The 25,161-nt window shown below is 42.1% G+C and overlaps 1 protein-coding gene and 1 long non-coding RNA gene across 3 annotated transcripts in view; both read right to left on the reverse strand.

Annotated features, from left to right (window-relative positions):
* OSBPL3 (oxysterol binding protein like 3) overlaps window positions 1-25,161 on the reverse strand; it is a 320,546-nt gene that overhangs the window by 136,008 nt on the left and 159,377 nt on the right. For both annotated transcript variants that reach the window (XM_073630125.1, XM_073630126.1), the window contains one exon: window positions 3,495-3,611. In XM_073630125.1, the coding sequence (XP_073486226.1) occupies window positions 3,495-3,611 (117 nt within the window). The remainder of the gene's footprint in view (window positions 1-3,494; window positions 3,612-25,161) is intronic.
* LOC141145821 (uncharacterized) lies at window positions 13,414-16,802 on the reverse strand. Its single transcript, XR_012244658.1, has 3 exons — window positions 16,008-16,802; window positions 14,384-14,543; window positions 13,414-14,308 (listed from the first exon to the last, which is right to left on the reverse strand). It is a non-coding gene; the product is annotated as an uncharacterized lncRNA (long non-coding RNA).

The raw sequence follows: 25,161 nt of genomic DNA on the forward strand, positions 1-25,161 counted from the left end.
GTAATTGTGTCTCTCTCCTGTAGAATATTTTATTAGCTCCTGAAGAAGCAATCAAATTGCGAAACATGTAGAGCTTCTTTCTTTCATATCCTAAAATGACTGTAGGATTTCATTCTATCTCTTCAATTGTTATGTATTTACTGTATTTAATATACACTAGAGATGTTCAGCTAGCTGTTTGCATTTACTTGCAACATTTTTAAAGTATATTTTTGTACTATATGTTTAATAAGGATCTATGTATTTTTTATAATTGGTGCCTATAAAGTCCATTTTTGTTGTTCTTGCTCCATTGAAACTGAACCTGAAGGTCAGATGGTCAACATTTAGCATCTTTCACCTGTGACACAGGTCCTGGAACACCTTCGGATATAGGGACCACTCCCCCAGATCTAGATGCTGCCAACTGAAGAGGTCTGTCTGCCAAATATCTACACCTAGGCAGAAAAATCGGGAACGTGATGTTCAGGATCTGAACCATCTGACTTGACAAGGTGAGACTTGTGATTTCTCCTTGATGGTTAAAAGAAGAAGTAAACCCTGATGGGTGTTACTTCCTCTTTGTTTCCCTGCAAAGGTAAAGCATAATGGGCTACTATGCATTGCATAGTAGCCCATTATGTGACACTTACCTGCAGGAGAAGCCCGCAATGTCCCCGTCTTCCTCGCTAGTAGCGAGCATCCATTCTTCACCCCTCTTCCTTCCGGGGTCGCGAACTCCGGCTCTGTTACTGGCCGGAATCACGTGACGTCACTCCCGCGCATGCGTGCCGGAGCCACCTTTAACTGCATGATCCGAGCTAGAAACAGCACAGCGTGCCCTTTCTAACTCTGGCGCATGCACAGAAGAAATCGCCCTATGGCGATTTGCAAATATCTCCTAGACCGTGCAGGTCTGGGAGATATTTCAAGCACCTACAGGTAAGTCTTAATCTAGGCTTACCTGTAGGTTAAAGTGGTTGTAAAGGGTTTACAACCACTTTAATGTACACCATCACCATTGAGCTATCTGATGGAATCTGTGTCAGATGACCTTCAAGCAGGCCAGCCCAACAATGCAGAGGCAGCCAAATCACCCAAAGTTCCACAGGTTGATCAGGAGACCAAATCCCTTGCAAGGACAGGGTGCCCAGGAATCCTGTACAGCAAATGTACTGTTAATCACTGTGCATTCCAGACATTCTCCAAATCTATCTTATTTGCTTTACGCAAGCAAATATAGAGCATGGATGTGTTTGTGCTCACTTTGTGCTCACTTCCGCATGTTCTATACTGAAAGAGATGAGCCTCATTAAGTTGCCTGAGATAAATAGGTGAGAAAAATTTAACCAAAACCACTCCTCTTCTATAGTCTCAAGCAGAAAAAAAAAAAAGAGGAGAGCTTACTCATATTACCAACCTGAAAAGGACATACAAGAAAAGTAAGCTCAGAAAAAAAGAGGAGAATCCTTTCACAAAATGGCAAGTTAGCTACAATTGCTTTAGTAGCAAATACCACATACAGTATATGTAGTCTAAGGCTAGGTACACACTATCAGTTTTTTTTTTTTCGTTCAACCCAGCGGGCTGAATGAAAAAAAACTGAGCCGCTCAGGAGAAGCCGATGTACTAACTATGCAATGTTAGTGCAGCAATCTCCCCGCTGTTAGTACAGAGATCTGCCCCGCCAGAACACACTGGTCAGCACTGGCAGCGAGCACTGATCAGATGCCAATCGGATGCTGGTTTTCCAGTTTCTGTTGAACTGGCCAATACCAGCTGATATTCGGCCCATGTGTACCAGGTTTAAGACCCCAAAAAAATCTCAATCCAGCATAAGCCTGCTTGACAAGAACAAGAAAACTGCCTCAGCTCTGGATGGATAACTCTATAAGGCATCCCCAAACATACTGGCCTGACTAGAGTCCTGTTTGAACTGGAAAACAGATGTTAGTCAGTGTCAACTGGATGACTGTCGGAAAGAGAACACCAGAGGACGTAATTACAATAAACTGGGAACCTGTACTGCTTAGCTAACAGAAGATCTGTAAAGAAATTTCCACATCTAGCTTTAATCCACCAGTAACTGAAAAAGATGATTGGAGAAACTTCCAGAAATTCACAGAGAGAACACCAGTATAAACTAGGAAACCTGCACTTGGTGGCTAACTCAAGAGACTTCCAGGATTTAACATATGCAGCAAGAATCTTCCAATGCACATTGGCTAACTGGAGAGACTTACAGGATTTACCATATCTGGCAAGAATCTATTAGTGCTCCTTGGCTGACTGAAAAGACTTTCAGGATTTAACATATCTAGCAGCAGCTGTTGATCGTAGAATTTCCAAAAGAACACAGAACAGCAGAGCTGAAGAAAACCATGCCCATTCTGCTGAGGACACTAGCAAAAACACTTGATGGTTGTAGAGGGGGTTGTCCTGTGCTGGAAAGCACAAAACCTAATTATCAATCAGCGCAGCCACTACGTGATTACCCATTACACCACAAAAATCATCAAACATACAAAGATATGTATAAATTTGCATATGTATCAATAATTAAACATAAGGTTGCTGCGTGCGGGGTCAGTCGGTGACCATTAGTGGGAGTGGTGAGACAGAGAGCTGCCTGAGTTTGATATGCGTTGTACATAGCACTGTGTGTGCACTGACTTGTGAGTGTCATATTGACTGTTTTTACTGTATGGAAAGCACTATCAGTCACTATTTTTCTTTCATGAATGAAATAAAGTAAAGCTTCTTATGTGAGTGGAGGATCCGTGGAACAGTGGGAGCCATCTGTGGTGGAGTGAATTTGAAGCCATCTTGTTTGCAGATAGGGAAGAGTACAAAAGCGCACGTGACTCTTAAGTAGCCTTCAAGGTCTAGTCTGGAGGTGGGCATATAATGTTCACAAGAGATGTATGCATGAGTAGCACTGGGGATTAGACGTAAAAGATATTGGTGCACGTGAATAATTTGGTGGTACACGTGGATAATTTGGTGGAAGATCTTACTACTTTGGACTTTATGTTTTGGATTTTAGTATTCATTTAGAGTGAATGTTTGTGTGTTTTTTTTTCTTTTGCTAGTGTGCATTTCTCTTGTAGTTGGCAGTGTAACCCAACAGTCTATGAAATCCTGTGTCCCTCAATGGAAGTGAAAGCAAAAAGTTTTTGATTTTAACATACACTTTCACAACCCCCCGAAAAATATCTTGTTGTTCATGTTGCTGCAATGTCAAAAATATTATTTTTTTCTTTGCATCCCCTTCCAAAGACATACAACACAAAGTCATGTTTCCACATTGTAGTACTGAAAGTTAACAAGCTCAAAAGACATGTAAGCAGAATGGGTAAATTCCTTGTTTTCAGCATTTGTAATAGTTGCATAGTAATATGTAAACGCCTTCTGTTTTAAGGCTAGATTTTGCACTTTACAATAAAACTATTTACAATAAAACTAATACAAACTACAACAGTAAACCCATAAGCAAGATAACGTAATACACGTACTTTGTGCCAGCCTTTGAGAGGCCATTTCCTTCTCTTCAGCAGGAAGCCTTCTTGTTTCTGTGGTTCCTGGGTGCAGCTATTGCTTCCCCGAAGGCCTTCTACAATCTCCCAGCTATCCTAATAGAAAGAAAGTAAAAAAATGTAATAAATTAGTCAAATAATTTCATTCTGCAATTCATGAGATATGTACTATGAAAGTGTACCTAAAACACCTGCAATGTAAAAAAAAAATCATTTTCTTTTATCCCCTTCTTAAAATTAAGTTACAACTGGGGATCAGTGTCAGGACAAGGTTATTTAGAGCCCAGGGTGAACATGCCAAACTGCCCCCTCCCCCTTCAAGATGTATCAGCATTATGTGTCAGCAAAATCCCCCCCCCCCCCCCAAAAAAAAAAATTAGCACTAATCTGCATCCTCTGAACCCATCCCCTAAGAATAAATCCCCCCTCCTCCCAGTACAAATCCCCCCTCCCAGCAGAAATCTTTGCACCCTCCCCCCATCCCTGCTCCCAGTTCAAATCCTCTCTCCCCCCAAATCCCACCAGCACAAATCCCCCCTCCAAAAAAAAAAAAAAAAAAAAAATCACCCCTCCTAGCATAAATTCTCAACCCCTCCCCCCTTCCACTGCAAAGCCCCCCTCCATCACAAAACCTGTTCATACAAAAAATGTACAGGATGTGCACAGTGCAGGGAGCACAAACACAAACAATGTAAGGGGAAAGCAGTATTTTTTAACTTACAGTAATCTACAATACTATCCTTCTGAAAGAGCTCAGTTCTACTTTAAGGGCAGAGGCGGTAAATGCTAAAAGATTGCAGTTAGAACTCATTGTTCAAAGAAAAAAAAAATCTTACTTGTATAATTAATAAGGCAACAAACTGAAAGAGTACAAATATGTCAAGGATAATAATAAGCAGTAGCTGTGGAACTTTAAAAAAAAAATTGCAGGCTGCACTAGTTATAAATACATCCAAGGCAATTTTTAGCACTGTAAAAATGATCAACAATGGACAAACCAATACAATAACATTTCTGCTCTTTAATGCAGCATGCGGCACCCTTTAAAAATATGCAAAATCTCAAGGCACGGAAGTCTAAAATGTAAGAAAACATAAATGTTATTTATCAATGGGAAACCTGAGCCTGGGATGATGCACACAATCACCTTAATGAAATAAACTTCATATCAGAAGCCCCCTTTCGCATCAGAGTCCCCTCGTCACATGAGACTAATGCCTGGTAGACATAGAGAGTTTTTTTTTCGTTCAACCCGACGGGCTGAACGAAAAAACCTGGCAGATCGATGTACAAACACAATCGATGTTAGTACAGCAATCTCCCCGCTGTTCTATTGTGTTCTGACAGGGAGACTAACCACCCCCCCCCCTTACACACACACCAGAAGATACTGATCAGCATTTACAGCCATTGCAAGTGCTGATTGGATGTTTTCCGGCATGCCCGTTCAATAAAAGCCGGCTGTTACGCTGGCTACCAGCTTTCAAGCAGTGTAGATGTTTGTCAGCACACCATGGATCTTCAAGTTAAGTTCAAACAGTTTTTCATTGAAGTATGATCACGTCACAAACAAGAGTGTGCAATGTTTTGCAGTCACGCAGGACCCCTTCGTCAGGTATGTGATGACCTGACGAAGGGGTCCTGCGTGACTCTCGTTTGTGATGTGATCATACTTCAATGAAAAACTGTTTGAACTTAAAGAGGAGCTCCAGTCTCCTGTGTAAAAACTAAAAGCCAGCAGCTACAAAAACTGTAGCTGCTGACTTTTAATTCACCTGTCCCACTATCCAGCGATGGGCTCACCCCGGCATCAAAACTGTGGGCATCTGGCTGTGACAGTTTGCGGCTTCACAACCTGGTGCCCACTGCACATGTGCTGTGCTATGCATTGTGAATGGCCCTGCAGTGACGAAATCAGGTACCCGCTCCCCTCTACCTCCCTAAAAGTGCCATTTCACAAACAGGGGCAGGGGAGGAGGAGGACATAATGCGGAGAACTCCCCCTTTTGGGTGGAGCTCCGTTTTAATGTGCAGATCCTTGGTGTGCTGGTAAATATCTACCCTGTGTCATGCATGATTCAGTCTCCTGCTGGTGGTTGCTGCAGCACCCAGTATCCTAGAGCATCTTCCAAAAACTTGAGTGATGGGAATATGGATGGTTAGTCTTAAAGCAGAGTACACATGCACAGTTTTTTTCATTCAATCAGCGGGTGGAACGAAAAAACCTGACAGGTCCTTGCATCCTCATAAGCAATATAAATGCAAATATCTCCCCTGCCACACGATTGTATTCTGAAAGTGGGGGCTTCCCCTCTCCCCTGTCAGAACACACAGATCAGTGCTGCAACCATTAGCCGCATGCTCTGATCGAGTGCTGTTTTTTGCAGAATGATTCAAAAGAAGCCAGACGTTCGACAGAGAGGAGTACACACGGACCAAAAGATGTCCGGTTCCTGCTGAACCAGCCAATTTTCGGCACATGTGTACCCAGCTTTACTCATATTACATCAGAGGTCCCCTCCATTACATCAGACCCCCTTTCATGCCAGAGGCCCCCCATGAGATCAGAGTCTCCCCTATATATGAGAGCCCCCATCACACCCCATGACAAAGTCTACCCATTACCAAAGAGCCCTCTCATCCATCTCTGATCAAGTGCAAATTTTGTCCCGCAGTCCCGCAGGAGCCGCCGAAAGCCGAGTGCGTCCGAAAGCCGCCGAGAATGGCCTAGAGCCGCCGAGAATGGTGGCGCCATTTTCAAAGATTCAAACGACACAGGGCAAGGCTACAGATGGACACTGACAAGGCTGCAATTGGCTGCAATCGGGGACAAGACTACAGATGGACACTGACAAGGCTGCAATGGGGGACAAGGCTGCAATGGGGGACAAGGCTGCAATCGGGGACAAGACTACAGATGGACACTGACAAGGCTGCAATGGGGGACAATGCTGCAATGGGGACAAGACTACAGATGGACACTGACAAGGCTGCAATGGGGGACAATGCTGCAATGGGGACAAGACTACAGATGGACACTGACAAGGCTGCAATGGGGGACAATGCTGCAATGGGGACAAGGCTACAGATGGACACTGACAAGGCTGCAGATGGACACTGATGAGGCTGCATTGATGGGCATTTAAATGTAAGTTTTTTTCCTTAAAATTCCCTCCTAACCTTGGGGTGCGTGTTATACGCCAATAAATACGGTATATTTTTACACCAGGTTTTCATAGCTGTTATAGTGTTGTAGCAGGAGATAGGGAGAAATAATAAGCTTACAACATCCTCTATGCAAGAAGAATGGCATGGTTTACTTTAAAGCGGAGGTCTGATGAAAAAAAATATTAAAAGCCAGCAGCTACAAATACTGCAGCTGCTGACTTTTAATATATGGACACTTACCTGTCCAGGGAGCCCGCGGTGTCGGCAGCCGAAGCCGATCCGTCCTTCGGCTCTCGGCTGCTGCCGCTGCCATCCTCGGTAAGGGAATAAGGAAGTGAAGCTGTGCGACTTCAGTTCCTGGTTCCCTACTGCGCATGCGCGAGTCGCACTGCGCATCCTCTCAGGTCCCTGCTGTATTCTGTGTCTCACAGAATACAGCGGGGGAGGACGGGATAGGCGGCGGAAGTGGCGTAGGTCACCGCAATCACCGCGGTGATCTATGCCAGGAAGTGGGAGCAAATAACTGTATTAGACAAGTATCTGCTCCCTCCTCCCCCCTGAAATGTGCCAAATGTGACACCAGAGGGGGGGAGGAATCCAAAAAGTGGAAGTTCCATTTTTGGGTGGAACTCCACTTTAAGTAGGTAAATTAATCAAATCATAAAACTGTTGTGATCATTTAGGGTATTGACAATATTTTCTCTTTGTTGTTCTCACAAAAGTACTAATGATGATTTGTGATCCAGTGTCCTGAGAAGTTGATTCATTTATCAAAATCCCATCAGCTTGTAGCAGGTTGTTAAAAACAAGCAGTGATTTAGTACAGAAGACATTTCATTTCTAAATGAAAAAGGACATGCCGTCAGCATGCTGCACAGGATGATTTAATATTAAATAATGATTCTGATGATTGATGTTCTGGCCTGACCTCAGGCCAAGCCAAAAAGCAAATACTCCAGTGGTTTTGTTAGTAAGGCACAGATAGACTATTGCAGCAAGACAGCATGTTCACCTATATTCCTATGCGACAGCCCACAATCTATACACGATGACAAAAAATGCCACCATGGTGACAAGACCTAAGACCTACCAAGCATTTAACCACATCATTTCACCCGATACACAAACTCACGAGTGATTTCAATGTGTTCCTACATTAACCACTTAAGGACCAAGCCTACTTTTCAAAACTTGGTGTTTACAAGTTAAAATCATCTTTTTTTTTTTGCTAGAAAATTACTTAGAACCCCCAAACATTATATATATATCACGGGCAACAGTGGTGTAAAAGAACTGCTCTGGCACACACACTTGCGCATGCATGCGCTCACGGGCAACAGCGGACTTCCAGGGCGCTGATGCGCACGCGTGTGCGCAACGGACTGCGTGCACTCACAGGTGCGCGTCCCTAATGCCAATTGGCGCCTGACGGCCTATTTAAAGGGTGCTCTGACTCAGAAACAGTGCTGACTGGTCCACCCAGATGGCTGAGCCAGCACAGCCCGGCACTCCAGTGAGCGCTGGAGGGGCAGAGAAGAGAGCTGGTGTGTAAGAGAACTGCTCTGGCACACACATGTGCGCACTCACGGGCAACAGCGGTGTAAGAGAAATGACAGCCTATTTAAAGGGTGCTCTGACTGGTCTTTAGCTGTGTCCCTATCTTCTGATTCCTGTTATACCCTGCCTGATACCTGTTGCTGAACCCGGCTTACCCTGACTCTGCCTCTGGACTCTGATTCATTCCTGATTACCGATTCCTGCTCACGTGTTCGCTTATGCACGCAAGTCCGGGGCATTTAAATTTTGTTTTCTTATTTATTTATTTTTCATTTTAACACTGTCCTTTTAAAAAAAAAAGTTTGGGTCACTTTTATTCCTCTTACAAGGAATGTAAACATCCCTTGTAATAGAAAAAAAGCAGGACAGGACCTCTTAAATATGGGATCTGGGATCAAAAAGACCTCAGATCTCACATTTACACTTAAATGCAATAAAAAAAAATAAATAAGAATTAAATGGATTTAAAAAAAAAAAATTCTCCTTTAAGACCATTGAGCAGAAGTGACGTTTGACGACGCTTTCGTCATACAATGTTATGGAGCTGAGCGGGGGCCAGCTTTCCCTCACTCGGCTCCATACCTCAGAGGGGAGAGGAGCCCTCTTCTGCCCCCGATAAAAGTGATCTCGCGGCGAATCCGCCACAGAGACCACTTTTATCAGAAAGCTGACCATCCACCATTTAAGAATATACTGGGGTATTGGCAGCTACCTGCTGCCATAACCCCGGTATTCTACGTCAACGTATAACGACGGCGGGCGGTACGAAAGTTGTTAAAGAGAAACTTTAGCAATTTTTGTACTTTTTTTTTTTTCAAGTAACTTTATTTAATGAATGAGAAAGCAATTAACAAAGGGCAAACATCTGGCCAATGAAGAGGACAGAAATTAATCATTAAAGAAGAGTCTGTGCAAAAGCCATTACAGTGGGCCGATAGAAATTTGAGGTTTCAATCACATGGCGATATAAAACAAAATCGTTAGAAAACGTTTTTGTTTTATTCATTTGTTTTTAAAGCAATTCCCCGTTCCTCCTCTTCTTGGGTCCCGCACCAGAGCTCGGTGGCTCCCCTCCCCCCCACCCCTTGCTTCCAAGCTGGCTCTGTGTGCCAATAGACACAGAGCATGGCTCACCCTGCCCATTGCTCCTCCTCACTGGCTGTGATTGACAGCTGTGGGAGCCTGCTGTCTCTGAGTCTGTGAGGAGGGAGAGAGCTGCTGCTCTTGTGCATATCAATAGCAGAGGTAGCGGTGAAATTTATAAAGCTATATGTAGGTTTTGAATAGATCCAGGTAGAAGGAGTTCAGTTACACAAGTTATAATCCAATCCACAATATGGTACTAAAAGACAACAGGATAAGAAGTTAAAATGTATCTATACCTATATAAACTTTTTTTTATAATAACCGCTGTCAGCTTTTACTGCTATAAAGGGCTCCATTAAAGAGATTCCCTTCACTCTGACAAAGTTGTACCAGACAAGAAGTGAGGGAAAATCTGCAATGGGGAAACAGACAATAATAAAAAGCTGACAGAATTTCTAGCTTCTACTTTAAAAAAAAAAAAAAAAAAAAGTATTTTTACACGTGTCTGTGTTGCTGGTAAAGAGCTTTCCTCTCACTTCCTCTTCTGAGAACAACCTTTTAATCTGACAGGAATTGAAGGAATGTCTCCAATGAGGCCTACAACAATACTAAAACCTGGCCAGATTTTGAATCCTTTCTCACTCTACCAAAATTATTTTTTAAAAAAGGTTATAAATAACAATTTAAGGGAAAACTCCCAAAAAGACACATGTACAGCTTTCAAAACCTGGCACAAGTTCCAACCTCTAATGAAGAGTTTTCCTACCACTTTCTCTTTAGGTGAGCATTAAGGAAAAGTTCCCAAGAGAGACAAGTACAGCAATACCTGACCTATTCTAAAAATATTAGAGGGAAAGTGCATATCACTATCTGCCCTCCACTATACAGTACAGCACAGTGTTACTCCACATTAAGGTCTGCACTTTATGGCCCATTTTAGGCTGCTATGTGCAGCCTAAAAAACATCCTAGAAATCGCACTGGCAGGTGCAAAATTAGCTGCTGGCAAAAAAAAAAAAAAAAAAGACAACCTGTGTAACAAAGTAAAAGGTATATCAATTGCCGCGCTATAGGTTATGCTGTAAAAACATATGTTAGAAAAATGAATTAATCAAGCAAAGAATAGTGAAATACAAAATAAATAACAACATTTAGTCCAATAAGAATATAGAAAAAGCATATATGTGGAAATGGTGTAACAGCCCCAGTTATATGCAGAACCACCACTGTGCTATTAAAAATATTATGTTGAGCCAGTACTTGTGATCATCAAGTGCACTGTCACCTCCGTAAATGGACTCTTACCGGAACAGGTAGACCCTATTAAAAGAGTCAAATTAGCCTGTAAATTGTAATCTCATCATAAAGGGGTTCAACAGATACTATATAGCAGGATTCATATGGTATATCACAATCTCCAGCATGTGTTGAATCAATACCATCCATGTATTTCCAGAGAGATTCACCAAAAAATTATAATATAACCACATAAAACATTTAACAGATTTCAGATACATAGAACTACTCACAACTTTAAAATTAATATGTGCTTATATGCAGAGTACAGTAAAACCTTGGATTGCGAGCATAATTCGTTCCAGAAACATGCTTGTAATCCAAAGCACTTGTATATCAAAGCAAATTTTCCCAAAAGAAATAATGGAAACGCAAATGATTTTTTCCACAACCATTTATTCATAAGTCCTTCAGTTTATAGTCCATATAAAAAAAGGTTATAGCAATGTGGATGTCCATCCACAAATGGCAGCCTCCACAAGGAGATTAAAAGCAAAATCCAGCAGGAGCTACAGAGTATAAAAGAGAAGAGAGGCGCTTCTAAGTGTAGCAATATTGTTACGTTTATAAATGAAGGTACAACATTTAGCAACTCACATGGTTGATGATTAAAAGAGGCACATCTAAGTACGCAGGCATCCAGGGTAAAGCTGTCCACATAGACCATCCTCCGCACCACTGGCTCTCACCGATGTCGCTCTGCAATCGTGACCGGGAAGACTACCCTGCAGTAGAGCGTGGCTTGACGTGGAAAGCGAGTTGAGATAGCGAGTTGCTAAATGTTGTACCTTCATTAAATGTAACCATATTGCTACACTTATGCCTTTATCTTTTAAACTCAGTTGTGATATGACGCTACTTGTATATCAAGACATCGCTTGTATATCAAGTAAAAATGTATTTAAAAATGTTGCTTGTCTTGCAAAATGCTCTCAAACCAAGTCACGTGTGTTAGCTCTGTACCTACTCATTTCATCATAACTGATGTCATCAGGGGCACGGTGTGCAGCCTGCCTCATGTCATGGGGCTCTCTCTGCCTAACACAGCAGAGGGAGCTCATGATTGCAGGAAAGGCCATCCACATGATGTTGACAGGCCATACGAAAGTGCTCTGCTCCCAGTCTTTGTTCTATATCTCCATTTATTTTAATAGTGATTCCCTGTCTTTGGAGTCAGTGTACTAAACAAGCCTTTTTTTGCCAAACCTCTGCTTTATACATAGGGCCCTAAATTTTTCAGTCAAAGCTGAAGTAACTATTTGAATTACTCTATTAGAAGCTACTACTGTATATGCCTAGAAATCCTTCAATCCTACATTATAAAAGAGCTAAAAGAAAGTTGGCATTAAAACAGATAATGAATGTGACAAAGGACCTAGTTATATAAACAATCAATTGAAGGTGTTTCTTCACTAAAGATTATCAAGCAAAAAAAAAAAAACTGAAAAAAAAAAGGACTGTGGATTTTGTAAAAAGTCAAAGTTTAAATAACGTTGGATAGCTATTAACTACAAGCAGGAAAATGTTCGGGATCAAAGGAAGAAGACAAAGATCTGATCTTACAGCATCGAGAAAGCCTGTTCACTGGTTGCACAGAATGTTAAAATAATTGGGTTGAATGATGACTCAACAGCCATAACTCCGCAACAGTAACATTCAGTAATCCACACAAAAGGTGGTAAAATTATATAATTAAACATTTGTAATAATAAAAATGTTTGAAGTTTATCTAGAAAGTCTTTAAAGATCGTAAGAAATGATTAGATTATGGCCTGCGCCAAAGGAAATTGCAAGAACATAAGAAAATAAAAGAAATTAATTAAATACGCATGTTCCATTATTTTATTTATGCATAAAGAAACCCGTGACCATGAAATGGAGAAAATTGGATGAAAAGTTCAAAATGAAAAGATGAAAAGTTCAAAATGCAAATCACTGCAGTTATGGCACAGTATTCTACCATGAATATATTATTAAAGAATCATAAACTTTTATATCATTAGCAAGAATTGCTAAATATCACCATGCCAGTTACTTTTCATCAAAATACACCAACAGGACCTGTAAGGCCCCATTCACACCTGAACGTAGAGTTTTTGAGCGTTTTTTCCGGCGTTTGTCGCGCATATTTGCGTGTTTGCATGCAGCGTTTTCTGGCGTTTTTGCACTTTGGCGGTTCTTTTTTTTAGCCAATAGGAAAAATGATCATCTGTTTCATCATTTGTTGCTATGTTTTTAGATTTATTCATCTGCATCCTGGGTGAATATTCTTCTTCCGGTTCATCATTGTGCTTCCTGCTCCATGTGTTTGTGTTGTCCTCTGCAAAGATGAGTGATGATGAGATGGCGTGTTTTATGGCAGCAGCCACTGTTACGTCATATTTTCTGCATGAAAGAGAGAGGAGAAAGAAGAGGGCACACAGATACTGGATCCACCCCGTAATTGCTGATCGAGAAGAGAGAGGCCATTTTTGGGTCATGTACAGTGACCTACATTATCATGAGGATACATTTTTGGACTACACTAGGATGTCCATAAAAAGGTTAGTCAAACTTATTTGGATTCATAATGTTTGACATTGTTCCTTTCTTATCATGTCCACTAATAAATCCCACATTTGTTATTTTTGCTCACAGCTTTGATGAGTTACTGGGTTTACTCAGTAGTCGGTTGCAACGAATGGACACATATTTCTGTAACAGTATACCCCCTGTGGAACGACTAATCATCACACTGAGGTAATTTTTTCTTATTTTTGTGATTTGTAAAGACTATTACATGAAGAGCCCAATATTAAATTTTTTTTATTATGCATAAAATAAACACCAAACACAAAGAAAAAAAAAACTTTACTTTTTTAGAAATAGAAAATATTCTTGAAATATAACTTTTTTTGGTATCACAACAAGCTCCAACAAGCTCAACAATATAAAAAAAAGAAATAGAACTAACATAGCTCATAAAACAAAAACAAAAAAAATTAGAGGTGATGGAAGGTTTGGGAGGAGTTGACTGCCTCATTAGGTAACTTCACCACATTCATGGCATGGCCATAATGTGACCAGGTGGAGGTAGAGGGATTCTCATTATGCTGCCAATTAGAAGGTGGTGGTGTTGGAAGAGGAAGGTGGGGGGCAGAATGTGGTGATGACAACTGAGGAAGGGGTAAAGAATGTGGTGCTGGCAGATAGGGTTGGGGAGATGTGCATAAGGACCATAAGGTGGTGGAGGTTCTGAGGACCTATAAGTGGTGGTTGGCGGAATAAATGTGGCTATGTATCGGATGGTACCTGCCAACATGTCTGCTTGGAGTTCTGATGGTACCTTCTCCATCAGACCTTACAGACACCTTGCAGAAACCTGCACATGAGACCTGTTGGTGTTCATTCTTTCCAACATACTGGCCATAATGTCCAACATGTGGTTAAAATCTGGTTCAGGAGCCCTCCTTCTTGTTGCTCTAGCAGGTACACGAGCACAAATGGGTGGTGTGGACTCCTCGTCTCCCACAGGTGTCACAGAGGTAGAACGTGCTGGAGTCGACGATTGGCTCTCCGTAAGCTCTTGCTTGATCACCTGATGCTTGGCTTGCTTGCTCACTGGCTGACGCTTGGCCTGCTTGCTGACTGCTTGCATCCTTGTCTAAAACGTTATTTGGAGTACTATCCTCCCAGCAGTTTTCCGTACTGAAAATAGAAATGAATTATTATTACCTTCTCTTTACATTTTGTTTAATGACATTCGTACAGATGATAGCTTACCACCCCAAAGCCAGCAATGGCTGAAGGAACTCCAATTCTTTGGCATGCACACAATCTGCAGGAGCACACGCCGCAGGTCCACTCCTAAATTCTCGTAGCAGTCGTAGATGTCGAGTGTAGGCATCCCGTATACTCTTCCACTTGCCTTTGAGAAGTTTAACTGTTAAAAAACAAATTAAAATATATATATTTATTTCTTTGTAGGTACCTAACAACCGGACAATCATTAGCAAGTCTACACTATGCCATTCGGGTTGGAAAATCAACAAGTTACATAGTCTGTGACACCTGCTCTGCTATTTGGGATGTGTTGAAGGATATTGTGTTTAACAGACCTACAACAGAAGAATGGTCACAGATCTCTGAAGTTTTCTGGCAACGCTGCAGCTTCCCCAATTGCGTTGGAGCGATCGATGGGAAACATATTCGGATCATAAAGCCCATGGGTAGCGGAAGCCAGTATTTTAACAAGAAATATTTTTTGTTTGTTTTAATGGCAGTGGCTGATGATAATTATTGCTTCTGTTATATAGATATTGGGTCATATGGCAGCAGCGCTGACTCTACTATTTTTGGGAATTCTTCTTTTGGACACATGCTACGTACCAATAGTCTGGACCTTCCGGAAAACAGTCCACTCCCGGGCACAAATGGCCCTCCCCTACCCCGTATTTTTGTGGGGGATGAGGCCTTTGCTCTGAGTTAGCATCTTCTACGGCCTTATTCGGGGCACAATCTAACTGTACAGAAGAGTGTATTCAATTATCGGCTAACAAGAGCACGTCGAGTTGTCGAATCTGCATTTGGCATTTTAACAAACAAATGGCGGGTCCTGCACACTCCCATTGTTCTAAACATGCAAAATGCGGTCTGTGCTGTTAAAGCTGCATGTGCCTTGCATAACTTTTTAAGGCAGGGGGATGAATTTGAGTTTGAGGACCCATTACATCAGAACATGGAAAGAGCTCACTGGACTGGTGTTCGTGGAAGCAGACAAGGTACACATGTCAGGGATCAGTTTGCGTCCTACTTTATGTCTCCAGCAGGACAGGTCCCATGGCAGCTTGAGGCAATTGAATAATTTTCAATCTTTATTATCTTTATCTGTTTGTTAATACAACCATATACTATGCTGTACTGAATAATTAATAAAAATGCTTGATGTATTGATAAGAAGTCTCGTGTTTTTTATTTAAATATATGTTTATCTTTGTGTGCAGTATCCATACAATATCCACTAAGGGTCAGAGTGTGCCATCACGTATTTGTGACATGCTGACAATACTAGTTTATACTCATACTCCTATGCATTAGGTGCTTATACCTATATACTTCGGAGAAGGAGGCAATAGATGTGCCATTCCAGTTCATCCTGGCCACATTCCTAAACACATGCAATTTGCGTGTACACATATGTGGCCATAGTGAACTGCAATCTATTGTCTGTTTTCTCATATGTATGATCTTGTAAGCAATGCATAGGAATATAAGCATAAGCTAGTACTGTTTTTTCTGGTGCTAGTACTGTTATTCTGTTATTTTTCAATGTACTAAATAACAATCATCCTATTATCTCCCTATGGTTGGTTTGGTGGTTAGTTATGTTTGCAGGGGTTTATCTTACCTTTATCATCCTTCACACGAACATTTAGGTCTGCCCGGTTTGTGAACACTTGGCTGGCAATCTAGTTCCATGCCCTCCTCTTGCTCGTTTGAAGCTTGTAGCATGGATCTCTGGAATCATAGAGACAGGGGTGCTGCTTTACCATTCGGATAAAGCTCTCCGGATCTAAAAGACATACTGTCTCATCCACTTCCCCCTCCATATTGCTTGCCTCCATGTCTGATAACCAAAAAATGGTGATCTGTGCACTTCCTGTGTATGTTTATGTCATTTCCTTTATGTAAATCTATTTCACTTGAGCAGATAAAAGTGGTAAAATGCACGTAGAAACGCTCAAAGAAGTGCAATGTCGCGCTAAGACGCTTGAATCGAGTGTTTCCATTAGTTTCTATGGGAATACAAACGCTCCAAATACGCCCAAATCTGCCTGATTCAAGCGACAAAAAAGGGTCCAGAATTTGTTTGAGCTTCAGGCGTTCGGCTTCAGGCGACTTGGAGTGGAGATGTGAACCATCTCCATTGAGAATAATTGATTTTTTCCCCTCCAGCGTTTTGTAGCTTCAGGCTTCAAGCTACAAAACGCTCAGGTGTGAATGGGGCCTAATCACGAAAATGTGAGTGGACATCGCCAAAAGTAACTCATTTGCAAAAATATAAAAACCAATTGTTGCTATCCTAAGGACCTTGTAACATTAGCAATCCCAGCAGCTCACACATGACAAGATCACGAAGGGCGTATTCATGTTTTTTTGCATTGCATTTTACTGGCAATACAGTGCTGTGAGGTGCAATTCATTTTGAAATGTACTAATACAAGTAGTGCACAAAGCAAGGAGAAAAAAAATGAATGGGCTGAAAAAACACATGTTAATGTGCATTTGTTACTTTACTGCAACGCAGAGTTAGGTGTGCATGGGGGTTGATTTACTAAAGGCAAATAGATTGTGCACATTGTAGGGAAGCCAAGGGAAGCTTTGTCTCACTTATTAGGCTCTGGAGCAACTGCACCTGATAGTCTATTTGCCTATAGTAAATTAATCACATAGAAGCACTCATTTTCTCCATCACAAGATGCTGAGCTGCAAGAGAGAGTGGACTGTGCATTAATGGGTAGGGATTGTAGCCAGGTGCTCGTTCTTGAGTTTCCGAGTGCACACATCCAGCGTGCAGTACATCCTGCCCTCTGCAGGGCAGAAGGGAGGGAAATTAAATAAGCAGATGAAAAAGTATGCATTATTTTGAAAAAATAGAGCATTGCATAGTGATACATGGAGGACGCTGTAATGCTTGGGGATGTTTTTGACAAAAACCCGTAAAGGTGAAATAACCATTTAAGTAATAGTGCTGATAGACTCTTTGGAACCAAGTTTCTCAACCTCTCCCAAACTAAAATAATAATAAAAAAGACAATACCCAGATATTGATTACATAGTAGAAAGATGTTACATTTCTATCTATGTATTTATTTTTCGATAAATGATTTGTTTTTTCAAATATTTCTATAATGCTCTAATTTCATACCTTTTTGGGAAAGAAGCCTGCTACTTAACCACTTGCCGACTGGGCCATAGCCAAAAGAAGGCTACAGCACAGTCCGCTTATTCTGGGTGGACGTCCGTGGGACGTCATTCCAGAATGTTGCTCCCACGCGCCCCTTGCGGCGCACACCCAGGAACACTCTGGACCCGGCGCATCACGGATCACGGTAAATAGCTGCTGATCGCGGCCGTTTACCTCGTGATCGCTACGTCAAATGACGGAGCGATCACTTGTAAACAAAGCGATCTGTACAGTGCGAAGGGAGAGGGGGAGAGATTGCAGAAGCACTGTGGGCTGGATGTTTAGTGCCCACAGCGCTGCTCACTGCCAATAAACTGCAACACTCTCCAAAACTGCAATACTCTGCAACACTCTCCAAAACTGCAATACTCTGCAACAATCTCCAAAACTGCAATACTCTGCAACACTCTCCAAAACTGCAATACTCTGCAACATTGCAATACTCTGCAAAACTGCAACACTGTGCAATACTGTGCAATACTCTGCCAATACTCTACCAATACTCCGCCAATACTCCGCAATAAATTTTAACAAAAACAAAGATTTTTTTTTTTTAATCGAATTTTCAGTCTTTTTTGATTTATAGCGCAAAAAATAAAAAACGCAGTGGTGATTAAATACCACCAAAAAAAAGCTCTATTTGTGTGAAAAAAAGGACAAACATTTCATATGGGTACAGTGTTGCATGACTGAGTAATTGTCATTCAAAATGTGAGAGCACCGAAAGCTAAGTGCTCAGTTGTCAAGTGGTTAAAATGAACTTGTGTTCTAACCAGTAATAACAACAGTTTTACTGTTCAAGTTAAAGTATAACTATAGGCAAAACTTTGTTGTTCATTTTGGATAGAGCAAGGGAGGGTCATAACCCGTCAGATTTTTTTTCGCCATCTCTGTCCCATTGCAGAGATTTCCCTTCAGTTCCTGTCCCGTAGCCAAACAGGAAGTGAGAGGAAATCCCAGCAAATTAAGGGAATTCCTTAAGGACCCCCAGGTCACTAGAACTAGTGTCCCCATTAGAAGATTTCCAATCTATTATTTTTCTGGGGACAACCCAAAATTTGTGATTTTTTTTTTTTAACTTTCACTTTCAATGATAATGGTAAACAGGACAAATAGAGAGGGTGACTCTCCCTAATGGGGGGCACAGACAGTAATAAAAACCTATTAGGCATTCTAATCCCTCTCCACTCTATCCAAAACTAAAAAAAAGAAATGTGCCTTTAGAGCCCTTGCACACTGTGGCGGTTTGCAGGCGCTATTGCGCTAATAATAGCGCCTGCAAACCGCCCCGAAAGTGCCGCTGCTTTCATTCCAGTGTGCAAGCCCCGAGGGCTTGCACACTGGAGCGATGCGCTGGCAGGACGGTAAAAAAAGTCCTGCCAGCAGCATCTTCGGAGCGGTGAAGGAGCGGTGTGTATACCGCTCCCTTACCGCTCCTGCCCATTGAAATCAATGGGACGGCGCGGCTATACCGCTGGCAAAGCGCCTCTGCAGAGGCGCTTTGCGGTGGTATTTAACCCTTTCTCGGCCGCTAGCGGGGGGTAAAACCGCCCCGCTAGCGGCCGCATACCGACGGTAAAACGCCGCTAATAATAGCGGCGTTTTACCGCCGACGCCGCCCCCCGCCCCAGTGTGCAAGGGCTCTTAGGGCCGGTTCACACTGCTGTGAAATCTATTGCAAATTTGAGCCATTGCGATCGCTCAAATTCGCAAGTCATTTGAATAACATAGTTTTCCATAAGAGCCCTTGCACACTGGGGCGGGGGGCGGCGTCGGCGGTAAAACGCCGCTATTATTAGCGGCGTTTTACCGTTGCTATGCGGCCGCTAGCGGGGCGGTTTTACCCCTCGCTAGCGGCCGAGAAAGGGTTAAATACCACCGCAAAGTGCCTCTGCAGAGGCGCTTTGCCGGCGGTATAGCCGCGCCGTCCTATTGATTTCAATGGGCAGGAGCGGTATACACACCGCTCCTTCACCGCTCCGAAGATGCTGCTGGCAGGACTTTTTTACCGTCCTGCCAGCGCATCACTCCAGTGTGCAAGCCCTCGGGGCTTTCACACTGGAATACAAGCAGCGGCACTTTCGGGGCGGTTTGCAGGCGCTATTATTAGCGCAATAGCGCCTGCAAACCGCTCCAGTGTGCAAGGGCTCTTAGTGCCGTTCACATCAATGCATTGCGAATCTAAGCTGCGTACAAAAAGGGTCCTGTGCGAGTTTGATCGGTGTGCAATGCGAATTCAATGTAATACTTGCCATAGAATCATAGTAGATTCGCCAGAACATATAAAGAATTCGCAACGAAAATTTGCAAGGCAATCGGGTCAAATTCGTGCCAAATTCACACTGCAGCAGTGTGAACCGGCCCTAAGTTATACTTTAAAAGGAGAAGTCTGGACAAAGCTCGTTTGGCTGTACTTCTCCTGTGGACAACAGGAGTGCAATTCGTTTTGCACTCCTGTGACCCGTTTTCAGCAGAGAGTGGGCTGAAGTCCACTCTCTGCTGACGTCACAGAAATAAAATTAAAAAATGCATCATCCTGACAATGGGTTTCTGAACTTGCCAGGTGCCTGGACTGACACCCATCTCAGGCTCTCAGTGAGCAGCTGAGAGTCTGAGCCGGCCGCTCCGGTCCCCTTCACAGCCCAGTGCTTCAATGAGCGATGAGGAGGCAAAGCGGAGAGCTGCTGATTGACAGTCAGCAGCTCTTTGCTCAGGGAGCTGTCAGAACCAAGTGATCGGCAGTATTCGATCGCTCGGTTCTCAGTGTAGAGTTGTCGGGGGACCGATGCTGCATCCAACTAGGTAAGTATAATTGGGTGTAAAGGTAGGTGTCAAGCAGTTACGATGAAACAAAAAGCTGTATATGGTGGTTGTCTAACGGTAAATCTCTTTTTGGCAAATACTGCTTGTTTAGTATGTACTTTCGTTCTCTTGATGTGTTATACAGTATGTTGTATGCTGAATATGTTGATGTGGTTTACAGAAAGTGACTTTAACTTGTTTATTGTGAAAATTGAAGGAAAGTAAAATTTTTCTTTGTTTAGTGTACGTTTAAAATTTGCACATCAGAAACTACAAATTTTATTTTTGCAAGAAGAATTTTTCCAAGAAAAATTGTACAGGCCACAAATAGCCCAGAAGGAAGTAGATGTAGATGTCATCAATTACTTAGCTAGAAGCAGCATATTTGGGGAAACAGAACAGTTTCAATGATGGCCTGTGAACTAATCTAAGGCTGGCCATAGATGGATTATTTTTTTTTTTTAATCAGCCAGTGAGTGGCATGATAAAAAAATAAGCTGAACGGATTCCCCCATCCACACAATCTGTGCTATTTTATTCTGACAGCAGTGGACTCCTCCCCCAATCAGAGCTACAGTCAACAGGTGCTGAGCGAATGAAAACTTTCCAACATTCTTGTTCCAGAGAAGCCAATCATTTGATCAACTTCTCTTGAGCAAGAAGTGCCTTAGATGGATTGAAATTTGGTCGGTCCTTGCTGAACCAGCTGATTTTCGATCCATCTATGTCCAGATATGGCTCACATGGCCGTTTTTACAGTAGACTCGTACAGCTGGTGCTTTCAGCGCTAAGCTTTGCACCGCACCGTGGTCTCATGTTCACCTATGGCAGCTCCTTCTTGCAACATGGCAGTCTCTTGTAATATGACAGCAAAGCCGCACTCTCTGTTTCTGTCTTTCTTGTAAAATACAAGTCTTTCCTACAAGGTCATATAGAAACATAACAATTGTTCCAAAAACATGGTATCATTTTCCCAATACTATAATTCACTCAGGAATGACAAAAATTACACACTCGGATTACTCTTCGATTTTTCACATCACCAGATTATGGATTTTACAAGATCGTGTATAAATAGGGTTGCCACTTTTTCTTCAAGACAAACCCGAACACTTTAGTGGCGCACAGTAAAAAAAAAAAAAAATTGTTTTAGTATACACTGTAGGAATGTAACAGACCTGGGACATAGTGCCCCCTCACCTTTCTGCCAAGCCCTGTTCCAAGCCATATTCCTGTCTGAATAATGTGTCCGGGTTTCAGGTGACCTGTCCAGGTGAATCCCAGACAGGTGGCAACCCTATGTATAAATCAACCATTAATTTCTGCCTAATACCCACTAAATAATGACATTTACTTGCTCTACATTCATTCATTATAAAAGCGTTGATATCACTGAATAACAGCAAAAGTCTCAGGAGTACAACTTTTACTTTGAAGAAGGGAGGAAGCATTTGAAAGCACAGCTTAATGTACGCAGCTGGCAAATTGTGAACAATATATTAATTTCAGAAAGGTTTTCCTGGCCATGTGTGACCTTCAGTAAAACTCTCTGCAATTTGTTCTCTGCACCACCAGCCACAACTGAAGGACAATCTGCAGACACCACATTAATTTCACCGGCCTGGTTTCCAATGACAATATGTGTTAAAACAGACCAAACAAATTCAGTTTTTAACCTCCCCAAACAATTCAAGCTGAACTTACATCATCCTGCATTATTAAATAGATAATGGCACTCCCGAACAAATATATACGAAAAAGAAAAGGAGGCTTTATCCATCTAATCCAGCCAGATAGTACCTGTTCTTTTTTTAGTGCAGAATAGGCGATGAAGTATCTGTTTGGCCGATATGGGCAGCACTTTCAATTTCCAATTTAAAGACAAGACGTTTTTAAACTTAATGCATTCCTTGCAATAGAGTAAAAAATGTCTAATTACCTGCTCATCTTTCCCCCTCCTCCCAAATACTTACCTGACACCTCTCTCAATCCAGAGCTGTGCCCCATCTGCAGCAGCGCTGTTCTCTCTCCCTCTTCTCACAGAGCACAGAGGCAGCAGTGGAAGCCATTGGCTTCTGTTACTATCAATCAAATTCTGTGAGGACAGAGCGGGGAGCAGGCCCAGCTGCACTGTGTGTGTCTATGGACACACACAGCCCAGCTCGGGAGCAGGCCCGTACGTGTGCACATGGCTTGTTATGCAGGAACTCAGAGAAGAGGAGGAGATCACCAGCCGGGGACCCCAGAAGAAGAGATAAGGGACTGCTCTGTGTAACACCTTTTCACAGAGCAGGTAAGTATAACAGGTTTATTATTTTAAGGGAAAATAAGAGCCTTTACAACCACTTTAAAGTGGAACTGTGGATACTTTTGTTTCTCATTAGAGAATCTTTCAGGTTTTTCTTGCTGTTTGACCTTGTTGTAACTTGAGTATAAACTAAGTGAAAATTCCGCTGCTGGCAGCTCACACTTGAATAAGTGTAATTTACCATCACTTTGGATATACAATATATTTTGTAAACAGATCTTCATAAAATTATATCCCATTTTAACTTAGGCTCCATGCACACTGGAGCTCAAAAAAGCTTTTTCTGGACGCCAGATTGCTGGCAGAAAATGCTGGTTGAAAAACCAGTTTGTAACAGAGTTTTGTACTAGCGTTTATGAGCGGTTTTTAGCGTTAGCGTTAATGGGCGTTTTTAATAAAAATACACAGAGGACACTCCAAAAATCCCACAATGCATTCCAAACTCCCACAATGTATTGAAAAAATAGAACGCCAAACGCTAATTAACGCGCGTTTATGAGCGTTTGGCTTTTGTTAGCAGTGAACAACGGCACTTTGAATGCGAATTTCTGGCGTTCAGAAAAAAGGCCATAAACTCCACTGCTCATTAAAGCTAAAAAACGTCCATGTGTGCAAGGACACATAGGCTAACATAGAGTGGAGTTTTTGGGCTTTTAAAAAAAAAAAAAACACCCAAACGCTTTTTTTTTTTTTTTTACACTCTGTGCTGCTTGAGCGAGATTCCAGTTTACTTAAAGTGGTTGTAAACCTCAGACATGGAATATGAACAAAACATATCCCTCTATAGCAGGGGTACTGAATTAAAATTAATGGAGGTAGGGCCATTAAAATATTTATCCAGTCCGAGTCTCATGTTTGTGCTATGACTTGGATTTTTCACATCACAGCCCCTCCCCCTTACATTACAGTTTCCCCTTCTACATCAATGTCATCAGCCTTTCCCTTTACATCACAGTCCCCCTTTACATTGCAGAACCCCCTCTTTAAATCCCAGAACCCCCCTTTACAATACAGCACACATTTACATTACAGTGCCCCCCCTCTTTACATCAGAGCACCCCCTTTACATCACAGGGCTTTCTTTACTTAACCTTTTCATGCCTAAGCCTATTGCTTACAAGTTAAAATCAGTATTTTTTGTTAGAAAATTACTTAGAGTCCCCAAACATTATAAATATATTTTAGCAGAGACCCTAGAGAATAAAATGGTGATTGTTGCAATATTTTATGTCACACAGTATTTGCGCAGTGGTCTTTGAAACACATTTTTTGGGGGAAAAAAGACACTTTCATGAATTAAAAAAAAAAAAGGAACAGTAAAGTAAGGGCTCTTTCAGTGATGATCCGCCCCGTGAACATCCGCTTGCTCAGCGGGGATCGCTCCGCCGATCCCCGCTGAGCAGGAAGATGACAGGTCCGTCGCTGCACACCTGTCAGAGCACCGCTCTCCCCTATGGGGGATCGGGTGATGACGGACCGTAGAGTCCGTCGTCACCCGATCAGATCCGAAAACGGATGGAAAAAGTAGGTTTTTCCTCCGTTACACTTTTTCGGATCGGAGCGGGTCGGATGTCAGCGGACATGTCACCGCTGACATCCAACGCTCCATAGACCTCCATGAAGTGTCCGTTCAGGTCCGCCTAAAAAACTGACAGGCGGACCTGAACGGACAGTCCGTGAGAAAGAGGCCTTAGTCCAATTTTTTTGTAAAATGTGAAACATGATGTGACGCAGAATAAATAGATACCTAATATGTCATGCTTTGAAACTGCGCACACTTGGAATGGCGACAAAACTACGATACCTAAAAATCTCCATAGGCGACGCTTTAAAAAAAAATTAACGATTACCAGGTTAGAGTGATGCCCTGTACACACAGTCGGATTTTCCGATGGAAAATGTGTGATAGGACCACGTTGATAGAAATTCTGACCGTGTGTGGGCTCCATCACACATTTTCCATCGGAATTTCCGACACACAAAGTTTGAGAGCTTGCTATAAAATTTTCCGACAACAAAATCTGTTGTCGCAAATTCCGATCGTGTGTACACAAATCCAACGCACAAAGTGCCATGCATGCTCAGAATAAATAAAGAGACGAAAGCTATTGGCTACTGCCCCGTTTATCATCCCGACGTATGTGTTTTACGTCACCGCGTTCAGAACGATCGGATTTTCCGACAACTTTTTGTGACTGTGTGTATGCAAGACAAGTTTGAGCCAACATCCGTCGGGAAAAAAATCCATGGATTTTGTTGTCGGAATGTCCGATCAATGTCCGACCGTGTGTACAAGGCATTACAGTGGAGGTCTTTTGTGTGATTTCAGCACCGTTTACATTTGCGGGTGCGACTTACGTATGCGTTTTTTTTGTTTAAAAAATGTATTTTTTTTTTCTTATTTTTTTTTTTTTTTTTTTTTTTTACATTGTCCCTTTAAAAAAAATAAAAATCTGATCACTTTTATTGCTGTCACAAGGAATG

This window comes from Aquarana catesbeiana, linkage group LG05 (assembly GCF_042186555.1).
Source record: "Aquarana catesbeiana isolate 2022-GZ linkage group LG05, ASM4218655v1, whole genome shotgun sequence".
Classification (NCBI taxonomy): domain Eukaryota; kingdom Metazoa; phylum Chordata; class Amphibia; order Anura; family Ranidae; genus Aquarana; species Aquarana catesbeiana.